Source organism: Balaenoptera borealis (assembly GCF_965194805.1).
Source record: "Balaenoptera borealis genome assembly, chromosome: 20".
In the NCBI taxonomy this organism is placed as follows: domain Eukaryota; kingdom Metazoa; phylum Chordata; class Mammalia; order Artiodactyla; family Balaenopteridae; genus Balaenoptera; species Balaenoptera borealis.
Genome location: NC_138879.1, coordinates 34,477,947 through 34,498,947, shown reverse-complemented (window position 1 = coordinate 34,498,947; position 21,001 = coordinate 34,477,947). Strand labels below are relative to the sequence as shown.

The following is a 21,001-nucleotide window of genomic DNA, read 5'->3' as shown; positions in this document are numbered from 1 at the left end:
CTCAGGAGGATTTACTTTGTCAATGAAGCACAAATAGAGTTTCATTAGCGACCCCAAAACACCCCCAAACCCAACGCACTTATGAGACCAGTGCGTGTGGCTCCTCCACCCCCAGCTCGAGTGGCAAATCTGGAACAAACGCTGACCCTCTCTCACCATGTGTCCAGCTCTGAGAATCCAGTAGAAAGCCAGGTTCTTGTGGGACTTGACAAAGGCAGACGTTTCTGAAGTCTTAGGGTCACTGTGCAGAGGCTTCCACTTCAGCTGACTGAATTTGGGCAGTTCTGCCCACTTCAGTTTTCGCACCCAGGCCTCCTGACCTGGCGAGAGGGATGAAGAAGGGCCCAGCATTAAGAGCTGAGTGGAGTAGAAACCAAAATCTGGGTCCCATGATTCGGCATGGAATTTGCAAGCTGGGCTGTACATAAAACTCACTCCGGGATCTTGTTAAAATGCAAATTCCGATGCAGTAGGTCTGGGCAGGGCCTGGGACTCTGCATTTGCAGCACTGGGTTTCCCAGCCACAGCCAGGCTGCGCGGGAGGAACCTAACAGCTGTGACTACTTTTTGCCCCTGACCCTCCCACTGCCCTATGCTCTGTAGGGAGGAAATCGGGCACCTCTGGAGGTGGACAGGGCTGCCAGGAGGATGGAGAAGCCTCAGGGTAAGGAGACGGTGGATCACACGGGGGAGCTCATGGAAGAAACACGGAACCTTTTCACATCATCCTCAGTACCCTTGGCTCCCAAGTCGCAAAAATATTCAATCCTGCTGACTTTGAGGCGCGCTCACGCCTGCCAGACCACGTGCCTCGATTTTTCTGCCAGTTCTGAGAACCTGCCTGAGTTTCTCCCTGGCCCTCCCTGAAACCAGAGGTGGGCACAGGTGGCAGCCACTGCGGGAGGGACCCCACCAAGACCATTTCCCCTGGGTCTTCATCTTTACAGGGTCAGCAGGGCTGTCTTGATTCATGCTGCAGTGCTTACCATCCCCTGTGACGCTGCACAAAAACGAGGTTTTCCCTCAGTTAAATGGTGCCTTTGTCCAGTGGCTAGGGAAATGTCTTCTTTTTAAATTTCGAGGTGGGGGTGGGTATCATCCTTTTCTGTAATCATACCCAAGGCCTCAAAGGCTGGACAGGCCAGGCTTCTCTGAGGGGTCACAACCTCGGGCAGCCCTACCTTCTTCAAGGAGTCAGGTCAGGGGTGGATGGCCTTCCTCCTGCCATTTCAATGTCAACAGTCCCCCAAGAGGCCAGTTCCCTTCCAGCTCAACCCACGACACTGGCTCTATGGGCCCCGAGTGGCTCCTACCCATGGTGTCCACGATGAGGTCAAGCTGTCCATTATACACGGTCACGTTGACCCCGGCTTCCAGCAGCTCGTCCACAATGCTGATGACTGGCTTCATGAAGTCCCCCTCCATGTTCAGGAAGACACTGGAAGCCTGGCCTGTACAAGGGGAAGGAGAAAGAGGTAGCAGCTTGGAACCTGCCAGAACAAGAGGCACCTTTCAGCCCAGAGCATCCAGCACCCACAAGTGACCACCATGCAGCACCTAACAAAGACCGAATACACACAGCTGCTTCGCCAACAGGGACGAGCTGGCCCAGAAATCTGTGCCCCGAGCTGGCCGTGTAGAAGGGGAGCCCAAACAGCACACGTGTCTGTTCATCCAGGTGCTTGTGATGACAGCAGATGCCATTTGTCATGAGGGATGGAAACCCAGAGAAAGCTAACACCCAAGGAAACAGGGAGGTTTAGAAAATACCCTTTGAGGGACTTCCCTGGTGGCGCAGTGGTTAAGGATCCGCCTGCCAACACAGGGGACACAGGTTCGAGCCCTGGTCCGGGAAGATCCCACATGCCGCGGATCAACTAAGCCCGTGCGCCACAACTACTGAGCCTGTGCTCTAGAGCCCGCGAGCCACAACTACTGAGCCCACATGCCGTAACGACTGAAGCCCGCGTGCCTAGAGCCCGTGCTCCTCAACGAGAAGCCACCACAATGAGAAGCCCACGCACCGCAACAAAGAGTAGCCTCCGCTCTCCACAACTAGAGAAAAGCCCGTGCGCAGCAACGAAGACCCAATGCAGCCAAAAAATAAATAAAATTTAAAAAAAAAAAAAAAAAAGAAAATACCCATTGGGCTGGTCCTCTCAGGGGACAAACTGATTTGGGGCCAACATTAGTTTTCCTCCTTTGCTGAGTAATACCAGGGCCAAGGTTTTTTTGTTTTGCTTTGTTTTTGCTTTTTCAGGGCCAAGTTTTAAGCTCTGAACCAGGAGGGCTACCTTAGTAACCAACAAATCAGCCCTAAACCAATTCGGAGCCGGCCCCTGGTAAAGTCGCGTGGATGACTAGCCCCAGGCAAGAGAGGAGGCGGTCCGCACAGCCTTCCTGCTGGATCCCTGACCACCACTGTCATCGTACTGAACAACGGCAGCAGCCATCATTGATTTTTAGTTGCCAGTCACTGTGCTAAGTAAGCACTCTGTAAGCAACACCCTATTGCCTCCTTCCTTCACCAGCCCTGCGAGGTTAGGTTCTTTAGCCCGTGCAATGGCTAAAGAAAATAAGGCTCAGAGAGGCTGAGAAACATGCCCCGGGCGAAACAGCCAGTGGCAAAGTGGGACCAGAACGCAGGCCTGGCTGACTCCGAAGTACGTAGGCCTTAACTACAAGCTGGACTTGGGACACTGAGGGTACCCGGAAAGTGCAGTCTGTCCTTTCCAGACCCATACACAGGCACACCCGGAGCCAGGGAGAGTTTGCTCTTAGCAGTTTTCATCTGCAAAAGTGTAGTTGGCTCGCCCGTCCAGCCACACTGGGCAGGGAGGGAGGTTCCGTATAACGCGAGAAGCTGGGGCTGGACAACACGGTCATGAAGGTAAGATGAGGGGGTTGAGCCGAAAAGATGTGCTCTTGTGAGCTTGACCTTCACCTGGCCTCCTGGGGGTGCTCACATCTCCTCCTTCTCAGCATCCAACCTCCTGTGGGTGTCTGTACCCCTTAAAGCTCTGACACCACATTCTTTTATTTGAGCTAACTTTCCCCTCATTTCTAGAAAACTCTAAGGGGTGAGGGGGAAATGAAGACACTAGGTCTAGGACGAGTCCTCTGTTGACTGCATGTTGGGAGGATGGCCGCGTCCCCTGAAGAAGCCAGGGCCAGAGCCAAGTCCCAGCCTCTCCGCCGCTGTCAAGGTTCTGCCCTAACAGAGGCATAGCTTTGGGGTCTCTTAGACATGAACAAAACCCTCCTCAGCTTGAGTGTTTCCCCTCCAGGAGTCTGGGAGTCCCACTCATGGCTTCCCTGTAAGACTGAGCAGGAACTTATGCAAGATTTCTACCTGGTCTCGGTCCCTGAGGACCCCAGTATTTCCCCACTATGACCTTCAGACCAGAATGCAATAGATGCCAGACCACATCTACATCAGGATGCCTGCAGAGGCCAGCCAGAGAGAGCTTCTCAAACCCTGTCCAAAAGGACCTTTGTGTGGAAGTCTTACCCACAACCAACTGTGGCCTTGGGCATGGCTTTTTTAATCTCAATTTTTTATTATGGAAAACCTCACACTGATACAGAAGTAAAGAGGAGGGTGTGATGATTCCTGTGTACTCACTCCAGGCTTCCACTTATAAAAAGTCGCTTCATTTCTCTCCCCACCCACTTCCCTTACCAACCCCCGATTTTGAACCAATTTTGGCATGTTATTTACTGTCTTTCTATGTTTGCTCATCTATCAATGCCGATACTGTTCTACCTGCAACACACTATCGCCACCACCAAAACCCATTCAACAAATTAAGGCCTTTGAATTTCCACCTTTTTCACCCCCCAGCTCTACAAAAGACGCTTTAATTAGGTCACACAAGTTACCTCCCCAGGAGCAATCTTCAGGAATAATTTTGAGCTTCTTTCTGATGGGACCATTCATGAGCTGACTTAAGGCATCCTGCTGTAAGTGTCTCACGTGGCACTGGAAAAGATGAACTAAAACAAACTGGTACACGGTGAGTCAAAGGACTGGAAATAAGACCAAGCGAACCTCTTTTCTAAGCTGCCGGGGATGCTGTAAGAGGGAGGCCTGCACCTGGAAAAAGAAAAGTGTCCCCCTGATTCCCCCCAGATGGCGGGGGCGGGGCGGGGGGAGTCAGGAACCTGTTCCAAGTGGAGATGCTTTAATGATTTTGATTGCTGCATTTTATGTACTCTGGGGCCACTGAGATTATCCAGCACGGCCAAAGGCAATCAGCTGAGTGGAACCTAGAGGCCTCCTGCAGCTTCGGCATGGCGGGAGGATACCAGGCACTCAGCACCCGCAGGGAAGACAACTCAATCCAGCCTTTAGGAGAACTGACATCGTAATTCAATGTGCAGAAGCTGGTTTCCAAACTTCAAAACGCTATCTAAGTGCAAGAAGCCGGATGCAAAAGACTACCTAGTGCATGACTCCATCTATGTGAAATGTCCTGAAATGGCCAATCTAGAGAGACAGAAAGCAGATCAGTGGTTGCCTGGGGCTGGGAGTGGGAACAGAAATTGACTGCAGACAGACATGTGGGATCTTTCTGGGGTGATGGAAATGTTCTAAAACTGGATTGTGGTGATGAGTGTACAACTCTGTAAATAAACTAAAAACCATGGAAAATTACACACTTAAAATGGGTGAATTTTATGGTATGTAAATTATATATCAATAAAGCTTTTTAAAAAATTGGTTTCCTCTCACACGGAGGCGGAGACAAGGTCCACTCACCTAGGTGGCTCTGGGTGAATTGTAGACTCGATTTCACGGTAGACATGGGAGACGTCTTAGTTAAGATGTTATAGAAGTTCACCCCGTCTGTGTTCTGAAATACAGAAGAAATATATTTGGCTGTTTGTTTTATTTATTCATTATCAAAGTTGCAAAACAGAACGGCACCTGGTTCTCCACCTTATCCGAGGACAGCTTTAACTCTGTACATTTGCTCGGACCAGAAAGAAATGTAGCCCTGAAGGCTCAGAGACCAGCAGTGTCAGCCTGGTCTCCTGGGGTAGTGAGCTCCGATGCCGCAGGAGAAAATCAAGGGCCTGTGTGTTAATTACCAGGGAAAACTGAGCTACAGTGTCCTACACACTCAAGTCCTCAGCCTGTGCATTCTTCCCTCCTGGCTCACTGGGGCCAGAGCACTGCTCGGCAAGGATCCAAACACTTGCCTCTGTGGGACATATTCTTTTTTATAGAAGCCATACCTTCAGTCGAGGGGCAGGCAAGTCTTGCAGGCTGGGTGGCTTTCTGACCCTGTCTTTGCTCAGACTCGTCAGATGTATCGTTTAGTTTGACATCATTTCTCGACTTGTGGGCAGTCTCAGGACAGATCCCAATCCTAACAACACCAACCAAGGTCCCTTCATCCAAGGGGAAAAGCCAAGCAGGTTGGCCCCGAGCGTGTCCCCTCTTACCTGTTCGATGACCATTTCTGCTTTCCCCCACAGCTCGGTGGCCTCTTTGTAGAGTCTCTTATTTACGGCATCCAGGACTTGCTCTGCAACCTGAGACACCTCTGCCAGACCTCGGTCGTCGAGAAGAGACTGGAACGCAAAGCAAGAACTAAAAGGCCCACTTTGTGAGAGACACAAATCTGGCATTGCTCCAGTTAGGGATGGGTAACAGAAAGAGTGGCAGGAAGGAGAAAGGGGACCATCCATATGAAAGCACAGCATTACAAGTGCTGTGTTTATAGATGAAGGAAATATAGGAAAATGGTAACTGAGTCTAAGTGATGGGTATATGGGTGTTCACCATGATCTTTCAACTTTTCTGCATATTTGAAAATGTCTGGGGCTTCCCTGGTAGTGCAGTGGTTAAGAAGCCGCCTGCCAATGCAGGGGACACGGGTTCGAGCCCTGGTCTGGGAAGATCCCACATGCCACGGAGCAACTAAGCCCGTGAACCACAACTACTGAGCCTGCGCTCTAGAGCCCGCGAGCCACAACTACTGAGCACACGTGCCACAGCTACTGAAGCCCACATGCCTAGAGCCCGTGCTCCGCAACAAGAGAAGCCACCACAATGAGAAGCCTGTGCGCTGCAACGAAGGATAGCCCCCGCTCACAGCAACTAGAGAAAGCCCGTGCGCAGCAACGAAGACCCAACGCAGCCAAAATTAAATAAATAAAATAACTTTAAAAAAAAATGTCTGTAATAAAAAGCTGGTGGGGGGGATTTTAAAAATGTGCATTTCTTGTACCTGGAGAAATGGGATAACTGTGCTGATATTTCTTTAAATTTGTCCCCAAGGCCGGCTGTTGCTTAGGGTCTTTGATTTGATATGGATTATTTGATAAGTCCCTAAGGGGCAGTGTCAACCACATAGGCAAACCCAGCTAGCTTTGTCCTTCCTTCAGACAGAGCCAGAAGAGGTCAGCTGGGCTGTTAACCACAGAAGGTGCAGAGCTGGGGACTCACCTACTTACCATGCTGTACAAGTAAGGTCCCCAGGAGAGCACTGAATCTAAAGGAAACCACATAAGAATAAAATAAGTTTGTTGTGGCTCTGTCCTCCCCCCAAAATACCTAACTAGTTCTCCTTCCAAAGCAGAAAGAGACAGAAGAAATGCAGTGGCTTTGGGTCTGAAGGCTCCTTAACTCACCAGGGCCCATGCAGGGCTGATGTCTCGGTGGCTGGGAGGTGGGGCGAGGCTGTGGGGGTCTTACTGGTGACTCAGGACTAAATGCCACATTAATTTGGCCTGATACTGGCGCAGCCAGTGAGCCATCGCCAGGGATGGCACCACAGGCAAGCAGTGCGTGTGCAGTGGAGGCTCTCATCTGCAGACTTCTAGACTTTGTGACGGCCTAAAATATTTCCCCACCTTCACAGTTCTGCTCTGCACCCTGCCTGCTCCTCCAATATGGGGACGCCAGCTTCCTAATTAAGGACGAAGACTAATGACCTCACAACAAGTGTCTGTGCTGTACTGCCAATCGATTCATTTCAATTCCAAAAATGTACTGAGAGTTTACTATGGGCCTAAAGCCACTAAGGAGCTTTATAAGATATAAACATGAGTAAGACAAGACCTGACTTCAAAGAGAATAGTTGGGCTTGGTTTGGACAAGTTCACAACTACCATAACACTAAGTATGGCTAATGCCATTGAGAGGTGTGCCAAAAAAGTAGCAAGGACCACAACTTTTTTTTTTTGGCTTATATGATTTTCCTCTTCTGTAATTAAAAAAAAAATTGAAGTATAGTTGATTTACATCAAGGACCACAACTTATAGCACATTTGAACATGTCACTCCTTTGCTTAAAAGCCTTCAATGGTTCCCCCTAAGCCCAAGTATCTCAAAGTCTGTTTCAAATAACCCCAGTTCTACAGAATGTTAACCTAAGTATTAGAAGGAAAAATGACTTGCTGGTGAAATACCTTTGGAGTTATGCAAAAGAAAACACATTTTTTTTTTTACTGCAGCACTTCTCAGAGCCTTTAATGTACCTGTGAACCTTGAGGAAGTGGGACCAGTATTTGGCACTTCTGAAACTTATTTGGCCATGGAGCCCTTTGCATAGCACTTCATTGGACTGGTATTCTTCAGAGCACACCCTGAGAAATGCAGGCACACCAGGTCCTTCAGGACCTAGCTGTCATTCACCTCTCCAGCTAAACCCTAAACCATCAAGCCTGTGCCTCAGTTTCTTATAAAGAATCACCTGCAGTTCTCCAATGCATCCCATTCCCTGCTTGATCTAGACCAGGGACTGACAAACATTTTCTTAAAGAAAGAAATAAATAATAAATATTTCTGGCTTTGCAGGCCAGCGGGTCTCTGTTACAACTACTCAACTCTGTTTTTGCAGCCTTCAAACAGTCAGAGGATATGTAAATAAATAGGTGTGACTGTGTCCCAGTAAAAACTTTATTTACCAAAGCAGAGTGGCAGGACAGACTTGACTTGGAGGCTGTAGTTTGCTGAACTCTGATGTGGACCTCTGATGTCCAACAGAACTTTCTGCAATGATGGAAATGTTCTATATCTTTTTCTTTTTTTTTTCTTCCACACCGCGAGGCTTGTGGGATCGTAGTTCCCTGACCAGGGACTGAACCTGTGCCCCCTGCAGTGGAAGCACAGAGTCCTAACCCACTGGACCGCCAGGGAATTCCCAAAATGTTCTATATCTGTGTGGTCCAAAACAGTAGTCAACAGCCACATATGGCTATTGGGCACTTTGAAATTGTGGGTAGTACAAATGAAAGATGGAAAAGTTTATGTATTTTCATTAATTTAAATAGTCATATGCGGCTATGGCTACCATATTGAACTGTGCAGATCTTCTTGAAGAAATGAAGCATGTCTGTGTATCTTTCCCAGCACCCAACAAAACAACTACTCCCTAGCAAGCAATTAATAATCGCTTATGAAAATTAACAGTACTTCTTCAAAAAAGGGAGTACTTCTGGGGTGGAAGAGTGATACATAAGGTGGATCTGGAAGGAAGGATCAAGGTGGACCTGGAAGGAGGGATTAAGAGCTGGGCAGGAAGATTCAAAAGGGGAGGTGGGTCACAACCAGGTGAATTCGGGAGATTTTGGACCAGATGAAGAGCACATGCAAAGCCATGAGGCTAACTTACTGGTCTCAGGAAGGAATGCAGGGTAATGGTTAAGTGCATGGATTCCAGTGCCTGCTGCCTTCATGTGCATCCTGGCTTTAGCTGTGTGACTTTAGGAAGATTGCTTAACCTCTCTGAGTCTCCATTTCATCACCTCCAAAACTAGGATAATAATACCATGCATCCCATGGAGCTGTTGCAAGCATTAAGTGAAGTTAACACATGAAAAGTGTCTAGTGTTATTAACACAGCTGTGATGAGACCCTCGAAGGAAGCGTGAGGCCAGTACTGTCACTCTGAGTGAGACACCTGGCAGGAAACCTGCTGGCCCCCTCACGCCTCAGGTCAAGGCTTCTGCAACATCTTGGCATCCTAGGAAGTACATCCAGGAAGGAAACACAAAGAGCAGCCCTTTTCACAATGTGGACTGAGCTCTCAGTTCTGTCCTTTCAGTCCTGCCCTGAAGATGCCAAGAACGAGGGCAAGAAATAACCATTCCAAGCAGCTTCAGAATGTCTTGAATCCATCAGGGACATGGCTCTGTAACAAGCCAAATCTCTATCTTTTAACGGGAAAATATTACCTTTTATAAATTATTATTTTTAAAAACCTGAGGCATAATCACACATCACAAACCATAGACATACATTAAGAAGAGTTTCGAATAACACATCCACTCATGTAACAACCACCCAACGAGAGCCTAAAAAGTTCCTTCGTGACCCTTTCCAGCTTATTCCCCTCCCTCCTTCGGAGGCAACTTCTCTTCTGAAATCTAACTCTACAGTTTGGTTTTGCCTGTGAAAAGTCACCTTTTGTTAGGTTAGGGCAGTAGTTCTTAACTGGGGTGATTTTGTCCCCTGGGGACATTTGGCAATATGTCTGGAGATATTGTTGGTTGCCACGCTGGGGTGGAAATACTGGCATCTAATGGGTAGAGATGTTGCTAACATCCTCCACTGCACAGGACACCCCCCTACAACAAAGAATCACATGACGCTCAAAACATCAACATTGCTGAGATTTAGAAATCCTCACTAGAGTTAACCCTACCACAGTGACTATTTCAGATGCCTGAAGCCACACCCTGGGTGTATACAATCCAAACAACTTTTATCTATACTCCCAACAAGGATGCTCAGGTTATGAAATTTCGAACCTCTGAGTTACAGGACCAGATGGTAGCCCTGCCTCACCATCAAAATGAGCAACAGGTGGGAATTTCACCCCAAATGCTCATGTTAGCATACGGATGGTGGACAGGACGAGATGACAAACAGACTTGGGTTTGAATCCTGCCCAGGCGACTCACTCTGTGTGTCAGAGGGCAAATTCCATCATCTTTCTAAGTCTCTAGAATGTCTTCAACTGTAAAATTTGATTCTTTTGTTGTGAAAATCAAATAAGAGACCTCGGTTCAGCCTGTATCAGTCCATGGTAGGTGCTCTGTAAATGAGTTCTCACCCCCGAATTTCTTGGAATACTCCTGGGGCAAACACTTTCTGTGCCAACTTCTTCAAGGACCCAGAGAATTCCGTTGCTTTGTTCTTTGATCTACACACCACAGCCCAAAGTCCCGAACGGTAGGGAAAGGGAATTTTAAAATGTCTGAAAATTCCCTACTTACCGATGGGAGAGATCCAGGAGTCACCCAAAGCAACCCCGGCAAAGTTGCACTGGATGGTCCCTTGCTGAATGGCCTGAAAGAGAAACCAAGAAATATCCTTGTCAAGAAGACCCAGGGGCCTCCATCCCTTCCTCAACATGAGGGAGCCAAGCCTTTATACACTGCCTTTCCTGAGCAGAGAAAGCTCCTGCCCACCCAGGATACGCTGGATATCCAAAGACAACAGATGCCCACTAGAGGGTAAGAGTAACTCTTTCCTGCTGCCATTTGCAAAATGAGTAGGAACCGTTTGAGTTTTCCCAAGGGTGTTGGCAGGATGTGCGGGGGATCTGGTGTAGCCCCTATCTCTTCCTTAGAAGGGACGCTGGCACCCTTTCCCCTGGAGGTCTCTGATTTCTCACAAGGTGCTCTGCGGGCTCTCTGGGTACAATCGCCACTGTCTGCATGGCCGTCACTGGAGATTTGGGAGGCCTCCTCAGAAGGTCCTTGAGGGTGGGATGGATGCCTTAGGACTGGGAACTCATGCCCCTTGCTGTTTTTATCCACTTAAAAGGAATTCATCTGCCCAGTAGCAGAACATTGGAAACAACTGAAATATTTATCAATAGGATGGGCTAAATTAATTATGGTTATTTCCATGGTGCATGATGCAGCTTAAAAAAAGGAATGAGAAGGCTTTTTATGGTCGAATATAAAAAGATCTCCAGGGTATATTGTTAAAATAAAAAAGAAACATGTAGAATAGTGTGCAGTATATACAATCATTTGTATAAAAATGGGGGAAAAGAATACACAAGAACTAGCTTATATAGGCATGAAATACTCTGAAAAGGTACAGAAAAAACTAATAGAGGTTGCCTTGGGCGGGGGACAGAGGCAAGATGGAGAATTTTTATAGCATACCATTTACATATTTTGAATTTTGAATTATGTGAATGCACAAGCTATTCAGAGATCTAAAATAAGAAAACAATGAATAGCCTGACTTTGAACACTGGTAATAAAAGAGAAAAAATTATGCCATTATTTGGCTTTTCGAAAAGGAACTTATTTCAAGTTACTTAAATAGTCCCAGCTGATGAGGAAAAGTTTCACTTTATAGGAGAATACCAGCTAACAAATGTGAACAAAATGAAGGGAGGAGAAAACCATCATTTGGAAACTCCTAATGAAATTACTGACTTGCATAAGAATTAAAAATTGATGTTAAAACCATTATTCAGCGAAAGATGGATGAAGAACTGGACATCCATGTCATGTGAAAATAACACAACTCAGATCATTTTCTGTCCAGGCGGAGGGTATAGGAGTTCAAAGGAGGGATCAGACTAGATCTGGATATTATGTGCCCTCTGATTCAAAGCAAAATGAAGTGCACAACATCCCCTACACCAGAGGCTGGCAATTTTTTCTATAAGGGGCAGATATTAAATATTCTAGGCTCTGAAGAACAAAAGTCTACTACGTTGCAATTACTCAACTCTGCCACTGTACTGCTAAAGCAGCCACAGGCAATATGAAAACAAGTGAGAGTTCTAATGAAACTTTATTTGTGGAGGAGCTTCAAGATGGCGGAAGAGCAAGACATGGAGATCACCTTCCTCGCCACAAATAAAACAGAAATACATGTACATGTGGAGCAGCTCCTACAGAACACCTACTGAACGCTGGCAGAAGACCTCAGACCTCCCAAAAGGCAAGAAACTCCCCACATACCTGGGTAGGGCAAAAGAAAAAAGAAAAACAGAGACAAAAGAATGGGATCGGGACCTGCACCAGTGGGAGGGAGCTGTGAAGGAGGAAAGGTTTCCACACACTAGGAAGCCCCTTCGCGGGCGGAGACTGCAAGTGGCAGAGGGGGGAGCTTCGGAGCCGCAGAGGAGAGCGCAGCCACAGGGGTGCGGAGGGCAAAGCAGAGAGGTTCCCGCACAGAGAATCGGTGCCGACCAGCACTCACCAGCCTGAGAGGCTTGTCTGCTCACCCGCCGGGGCGGGCGGGGGCTGGGAGCTGAGGCTCGGGCTTCGGTCGGATCCCAGGGAGAGGACTGGGGTTGGCGGCATGAACACAGCCTGAAGGGGGTTAGCGCACCACAGCTAGCCGGGAGGGAGTCCGGGAAAAAGTCTGCAGCTGCGGAAGAGGCAAGAGACTTTTTCTTGCCTCTTTGTTTCACGGTGCACGAGGAGAGGGGAGTAAGAGTGCCGCTTAAAGGAGCCCCAGAGACCGGCGTGAGTCGCAGCTATCAGCGCGGACCCCACAGACGGGCATGAGACGCTAAGGCTGCTGCTGCCGCCACCAAGAAGCCTGTGTGCGAGCACAGGTCACTATCCACACCTCCCCTCCCGGGAGCCTGTGCAGCCCGCCACTGCCAGGGTCCCGTGATCCAGGGACAACTTCCCCAGGAGAACGCACAGCGCCTTAGGCTGCTGCAACGTCACGCTGGCCTCTGCCACCGCAGGCTCGCCGCACATCCGTACCCCTCCCTCCCCCCAGCCTGAGTGAGCCAGAGCCCCAGAAGCAGCTGCTCCTTTAACCCCGTCCTGTCTGAGCGAAGAACAGACGCCCTCAGGCGACCTACACGCAGAGGTGGGGCCAAATCCAAAGCTGAACCCCAGGAGCTGTGCGAACAAAGAAGAGAAAGGGAAATTTCTCCCAGCAGCCTCAGGAGCTGGGGATTAAATCTCCACAGTCAACTTGATGTACCTGCATCTGTGGAACACCTGAATAGACAACGAATCATCCCAAATTGAGGAAGTGGACTTTGGGAGCAACGATATATATATATTTTTCCCTTTTTCTCTTTTTCTGAGTGTGTATGTCTATGCTTCTGTGTGTGATTTTCTCTGTATAGCTTTGCTTTTGCAATTTGTCGTACGGTTCTGTCCGTTTTTTTTTTTTTTTCCCTAGTATAGTTTTTAACACTTGTTATCATTGGTGGATTTGTTTTTTGGTTTGGTTGCTCTCTTCTTTCTTTCTTTTTTTTTTTATTACTTAAAAAAATTTTTTTTAATAATTATTTTTTACTTTAATAACTTTAATTTATTTTATTTTACTTTATTTTATCTTCTTCTTTCTTTTTTTTCTCACTTTTATTCTGAGCCGTGTGGATGACAGGCTCTTGGTGCTCCAGCCAGACATCAGGGCTGTGCCTCTGAGGTGGGAGAGCCAAGTTCAGGACACTGGTCCACAAGAGACCTCACAGCTCCACGTAATATCAAACAGCGAAAATCTCCCAGAGATCTCCATCTCAACGCCAAGACCCAGCTCCACTCAACGACGAGCAAGCTACAGTGCTGGACACCCTATGCCAAACAACTAGCGAGACAGGAACACAACCCCATCCATTAGCAGAGAGGCTGCCTAAAATCATAATAAGGTCACAGACACTCCAAAACACACCACCAGACGTGGACGTGCCCACCAGAAAGACAAGATCCAGCCTTATCCACCGGAACAAAGGCACCAGTCCCCTCCACCAGGAAGCCTACACAACCCAATGAACCAACCTTAGCCACTGGGGACAGACACCAAAAACAATGGGAACTATGAACCTGCAGCCTGCGAAAAGGAGACCCCAAACACAGTAAGTTAAGCAAAATGAGAAGACAGAGAAACACACAGCAGATGAAGGAGCAAGGCAAAAACCCACCAGACCTAACAACTGAAGAGGAAATAGCAGTCTACCTGAAAAAGAATTCAGAATGATAGTAAAGATGATCCAAAATCTTGGAAATAGAATGGAGAAAATACAAGACACGTTTAACAAGGACCTAGAAGAACTAAAGAGCAAACAAACAGTGATGAGCAACAGAATAAATGAAATTAAAAACTCTCTAGAATGGATCAATAGCAGAATAACTGAGGCAGAAGAACGGATAAGTGACCTGGAAGATAAAATAGTGGAAATAATTACTGCAGAGCAGAATAAAGAAAAAAGAATGCAAAGAATTGAGGACAGTCTCAGAGACCTCTGGGACAACATTAAATGCACCAACATTTGAATTATAGGGGTCCCAGAAGAAGAGAAAAAGAAAGGGACTGAGAAAATATCTGAAGAGATTATAGTTGAAAACTTCCCTAATATGGGAAAGGAAATAGTTAATCAAGTCCAGGAAGCACAGAGCGTCCCATACAGGATAAATCCAAGAAGAAACACGCCAAGACACATATTAATCAAACTATCAAAAATTAAATACAAAGAAAAATATTAAAAGCAGCAAGGGAAAAACAACAAATAACACCCAAGGGAATCCCCATAAGGTTAACAGCTGATCTTTCAGCAGAAACTCTGCAAGCCAGAAGGGAGTGGCAGGACATATTTAAAGTGATGAAGGGGAAAAACCTACAACCAAGATTACTCTACCCAGCAAGGATCTCATTCAGATTTGACGGAGAAATTAAAACCTTTAGAGACAAGCAAAAGCTAAGAAAATTCAGCACCACCAAACCAACTTTACAACAAATGCTAAAGGAACTTCTCTAGGCAGGAAATACAAGAGAAGGAAAAGACCTACAATAACAAACCCAAAACAATTAAGAAAATGGTAATAGGAACATACATGTTAAGTAATTACCTTAAATGTAAAAGGATTAAATGCTCCAACCAAAAGACATAGACTGGCTGAATGGATACAAAAACAAGACCCATATATATGCAAGAGACCCACTTCAGACCTAGGGACACATACAGACTGAAAGTGAGGGGATGGAAAAAGATATTCCATGCAAATGGAAATCAAAAGAAAGCTGGAGCAGCAATTCTCATATCAGACAAAATAGACTTTAAAATAAAGACTATTATAAGAGACAAAGAAGGACACTACATAATGATCAAGGGATCAATCCAAGAAGAAGATATAACAATTGTAAATATTTATGCACCCAACATAGGAGCACATCAATACATGAGGCAAATGCTAACAGCCATAAAAGGGGAAATCGACAGTAACACAATCATAGTAGGGGACTTTAACGCCCCACTTTCACCAACGGACAGATCATCCAAAATGAAAATAAATAAGGAAACACAAGCTTTAAATGATACATTAAACAAGATGGACTTAATTGATATTTATAGAACATTCCATCCAAAAACAACAGAATACACATTCTTCTCAAGTGCTCATGGAACATTCTCCAGGATAGATCATATCTTGAGTCACAAATCAAGCCTTGGTATTTAAGAAAATTGAAATCATATCAAGTATCTTTTCCAACCACAATGCTATGGGACTAGATATCAATTACAGGAAAAAATCTGTAAAAAATACAAACACACAGAGGCTAAACAATACACTACTTAATAACCAAGAGATCACTGAAGAAATGAAAGAGGAAATCAAAAAATACCTAGAAACAAGTGACAATGAAAACATGACGACCCAAAACCTATGGGATGCAGCAAAAGCAGTTCTAAGAGGGAAGTTTATAGCAATACAATCCTACCTTAAGAAACAAGAAACATCTCAAATAAACAACCTAACCTTACACCTAAAGCAATTACAGAAAGAAGAACAAAAAAACCCCAAAGTTAGCAGAAGGAAAGAAATCATAAAGATCAGATCAGAAATAAATGAAAAAGAAATGAAGGAAACGATAGCAAAGACCAATAAAACTAAAAGCTGGTTATTTGAGAAGATAAACAAAATTGATAAACCATTAGCTAGACTCATCAAGAAAAAAGGGAGAAGACTCAAATCAACAGAATTAGAAGTGAAAAAGGAGAAGTAACAACTGACAATGCAGAAATACAAAGGATCATGAGAGATTACTACAAGCAACTATATGCCAATAAAATGGACAACCTGGAAGAAATGGACAAATTCTTAGAAATGCACAACCTTCCGAGACTGAACCAGGAAGAAATAGAAAATATGAACAGACCAATCACAAGCACTGATATTGAAACTGTGATTAAAAATCTTCCAACAAACAAAAGCCCAGGACCAGATGGCTTCACAGGCGAATTCTATCAAACATTTAGAGAAGAGCTAACACCTATCCTTCTCAAACTCTTCCAAACTATAGCAGAGGGAGGAACACTCCCAAACTCATTCTACGAGGCCACCATCACCCTGATACCAAAACCAGACAAAGATGTCACAAAGAAAGAAAACTACAGGCCAATATCACTGATGAACATAGATGCAAAAATCCTCAACAAAATACTAGCAAACAGAATCCAACAGCACATTAAAAGGATCATACACCATGATCAAGTGGGGTTTATCCCAGGAATGCAAGGATTCTTCAATATACGCAAATCAATCAATGTGATACACCATATTAACAAACTGAAGGAGAAAAACCATATGATCATCTCAATAGATGCAGAGAAAGCTTTCAACAAAATTCAACACCCATTTATGATAAAAACCCTGCAGAAAGTAGGCATAGAGGGAACTTTCCTCAACATGATAAAGGCCATCTATGACAAACCCACAGCCAACATCGTCCTCAATGGTGAAAAACTGAAACCATTTCCACTAAGATCAGGAACAAGACAAGGTTGCCCACTCTCACCACTATTACTCAACATAGTTTTGGAAGTTTTAGCCACAGCAATCAGAGAAGAAAAAGAAATAAAAGGAATCCAAATCAGAAAAGAAGAAGTAAAGCTGTCACTGTTTGCAGATGACATGATACTGTACATAGAGAATCCTAAAGATGCTACCAGAAAACTACTAGAGCTAATCAATAATTTGGTAAAGTAGCAGGATACAAAATTAATGCACAGAAATCTCTTGCATTCCTATACACTAATGATGAAAAATCTGAAAGTGAAATTAAGAAAACACTCCCATTTACCACTGCAACCAAAAGAATAAAATATCTAGGAATAAACCTACCTGTAGGAGACAAAAGACCTGTATGCAGAAAATTATAAGACACTGATGAAAGAAATTAAAGATGACACAAATAGATGAAGAGATATACCATGTTCTTGGATTGGAAGAATCAACAATGTGAAAATGACTCTACTACCCAAAGCAATCTACAGATTCAATGCAATCCGTATCAAACTACCACTGGCATTTTTCACAGAACTAGAACAAAAAATTTCACAATTTGTATGGAAACACAAAAGACCCTGAATAGCCAAAGCAATCTGGAGAAAGAAAAACGGAGCTGGAGGAATCAGGCTCCCGGACTTCAGACTATACTACAAAGCTACAGTAATCAAGACGGTATGGTGCCGCCACAAAAACAGAAATACAGATCAATGGAACAGGACAGAAAGCCCAGAGATAAACCCATGCACGTATGGTCACCTTATCTTTGATAAAGGAGGCAAGAATATACAGTGGAGAAAAGACAGCCTCTTCAATAAGTGGTGCTGGGAAAACTGGACAGCTACATGTAAGAGAATGAAATTAGAACACTCCCTAACACCAACACAAAAATAAACTCAAAATGGATTAAAGACCTAAATATAAGGCCAGAAACTATCAAACTCTTAGAGGAAAACATAGGCAGAACACTCTATGACATAAATCACAGCAAGATCCTTTTTGACCCACCTCCTAGAGAAAGGGAAATAAAAACAAAAGTAAACAAGTGGGACCTAACGAAACTTAAAAGCTTTTGCACAGCAAAGGAAACCATAAACAAGGCGAAAAGACAACCCTCAGAATGGGAGAAAATATTTGCAAAGGAAGCAACTGACAAAGGATTAATCTCCAAAATTTATAAGCAGGTCATGCAGCTCAATATCAAAAAAACAAACAACCCAATCCAAAAATGGGCAGAAGACCTAAATAGACATTTCTCCAAAGAAGATATACAGATTACCAAGAAACACGTGAAAGAATGTTCAACATCATTAATCATTAGAGAAATGCAAATCAAAACTACAATGAGATATCACCTCACACCGGTCAGAATGGCCATCATCAAAAAACCTACAAACAATAAATGCCGGAAAGGGTGCACTGTTGGCGGGAATGTAAATTGATACAGCCACTATAGAGAACAGTATGGAGGTTCCTTAGAAAACTAAAAATAGAACTACCATACAACCCAGCAATCCCACTACTGGGCATATACCCTGAGAAAACCATAATTCAAAAAAAGTCATGTACCAAAATGTTCATTGCAGCTCTATTTACAATAGCCAGGACATGGAAGCAACCTAAGTGTCCATCGACAGATGAATGGATAAAGAAGATGTGGCACATATATACAATGGAATACTACTCAGCCATAAAATGAAACGAAATTGAGTTATTTGTAGTGAGGTGGATGGACCTAGAGTCTGTCATACAGAGTGAAGTAAGTCAGAAAGAGAAAAACAAATACCTTATGCTAGGTATCTGAAGAACCTAGGGGCAAGACGGGAATAAAGACACAGACCTACTAGCGAATGGGCTTGAGGATACGGGGAGGGGGAAGGGTAAGCTGGGACAAAGTGAGAGAGCAGCATGGACATATATACACAACCGAACGTAAAATAGATAGCTAGTGTGAAGCAGCCGCATAGCACAGGGAGACCAGCTCGGTGCTTTGTGACCACCTAGTGGGGTGGGATAGGGAGGGTGGGAGGGAGGGAGACGCAAGAGGGAAGAGATATGGGGACATATGTATATGTATAACTGATTCACTTTGTTATAAAGCAGAAACTAACACACCATTGTGAAGCAATTATTCTCCAATAAAGACGTTAAAAAAATAAAATAAATTAAAAATAAATTACAAAAAACACCTTTATTTGTGGACATTGAAATTTGAGTTTCACACAATTTTCATGTGTCATGAAATATTATTCTTCTTTTAATCCACCCCACCCCCACCACTGTCACTCGATAATGTAAAAACCATTCTTAGCTCATGGGTCGTATAAAAGCAGGTGGTGGACTGGATTTGACCTATGGGCCATCGTTTCCTGAAATCTGACCTATTATAATATATTCTATCTAAAACTTTTACCTTGAATGCATCAGGCCTTTAACTATGACCTCCAGTTTTGTAGGAAACACCATGAAGAGAGGAATAAACTAAATAACACCATGAAGATGCTACCACACAAATCCAGAAAATGCGATATTCTGTAAGTAGTCTAGTTTCTTTACCAAATGGGGGTCATAAGAAAGGAACTGTGTTAGATGAAAACAGACTTTAGGGACATCCCAGCCACATGTAATTCACGGATCTGGACTGAGTCCTGGCTTAAACAAACTGACCATAAAGGACGTGTTGGGATCATTAAAGCCTGAATATTTGAGATGAAAATTTACTGAAGTAGGAAAGGGAGGACTAGTGACGGCAGAAAGCAGGCTACAGACATTACGTATACTACTATCTCCTATTGGTTAAAAAATTTACTTATTTCTAAGAGCGCAGAAAAAGATTTAAAGGCTATACACTAAGGTGTTAACAATGGTGATCTCTTTTTAATTTTTTAAATTTGTGCTTGCTGTATTTTCTAATTTTCTGTTATGCACCTATACTGCTTCTTATAAAAGGTTCATTTTTAAAGAGAATTAATAAATCTTAAAAAAATAAAGCTCATACTGTATAACACGAATATAGCCAATATTTTACAACTATAAATAGAATATAATCTTTATAAATTGTGAATCAGTATATTGTGTATGTGTAACTTATATAATATTGTCCATCAAGTATACTTCAATTAAAAAAAAAAAAGCTCATACAAGCTCACTGTAAAAAATTTAATCACAGAAGGAGACAGGAGAAAATGTGAAAAAAGTTTTACCTCTGCCCCACCTGCACCCTCACACTCACTAACCAGTTAACATGGTATATATCCTTCTAACTCCTTTCTTTGTTTTCACAAGCATATATATATACATACATGTATACATATGCACAGATCTACCCATTCTTTCTGATGGCTTCAAAGTGTCCATCATGGAAGGATCCACGTATTTCATTTAAGTAATCTTTTACAGACAGCCACTGATCTTGTTTTCCATTTACGGACATTATAAGCAATGATGAACTTACCATCTTCTGACACACACACACACATGTATAAGTATTCCCACAGAACAGATTCCTGGAAGTGAAATTTTTGGGTCAAAGGGCACATACATTTTAAAAGTTTATAGATACTGCCAAAGTGCCCCTTTGGGCACATATACATATATAATACATAATGTATTATATATTATGTATTATATATTATATATTACGTATAATATATATATACATATTATAATGTATATAATACATTGCTATGCCAGCCCCAAATTGCTTTACTCGCTTAGCTGTATAGCCTGTTCGATATCTGGTGGGGCAAACTTCATTGTTCTTTTTGAAACTTTTCATGGTTATTATTACAGACTTACTCTGTATGTACAAGGTCCTATTCAAAGAATATTCAATTATCAGGTGACTACAACAAGTAAGATAATCAGTTTCTGTCCAACACCAAAACAAAGTCATCTTCCTTGTTACCTTATAAAGTTCTAGAGCAATGCCAGCAGCCATTTTTCCTCCATAGGACTCTGAGAAAATGTAGAATGGAATCGTCTAGGAAGAAAAGGAATTTACAAAGAATTAAATATCCTGAATGCCTTTTAATTCACACGAATCAATTTCAAATTTCTATTGCATGTAATGGCCAGACAAAACAAATCTGCTTTTGCTGATCTTTCCTCCCATATCTGATTATTATGTTTAATTAGAATACTGGCCGCAGGGTCATGTTTTTCAAGCTAAAACCACCTTTAGTGATGACTGAGACAGGAGTCCACAATCTGATCCTGGGGGCAAAAAGGTTTTCTCTGGAATCAGCTGGGCATGTAA

The 21,001-nt window shown here is 43.9% G+C and overlaps 1 protein-coding gene across 1 annotated transcript in view; it reads right to left on the bottom strand.

The window, feature by feature from the left end:
* The window catches only part of SCPEP1 (serine carboxypeptidase 1), a 35,770-nt gene that overhangs the window by 4,584 nt on the left and 10,185 nt on the right, over positions 1-21,001 (bottom strand). Inside the window, exons 5-12 of the mRNA XM_082371897.1 lie at positions 20,651-20,725; positions 10,234-10,306; positions 6,466-6,503; positions 5,452-5,580; positions 4,763-4,856; positions 3,883-3,996; positions 1,314-1,451; positions 157-320 (exon numbers count right to left, since the gene is read on the bottom strand). Of these exons, the coding sequence (XP_082228023.1) occupies positions 157-320; positions 1,314-1,451; positions 3,883-3,996; positions 4,763-4,856; positions 5,452-5,580; positions 6,466-6,503; positions 10,234-10,306; positions 20,651-20,725 (825 nt within the window). The remainder of the gene's footprint in view (positions 1-156; positions 321-1,313; positions 1,452-3,882; positions 3,997-4,762; positions 4,857-5,451; positions 5,581-6,465; positions 6,504-10,233; positions 10,307-20,650; positions 20,726-21,001) is intronic.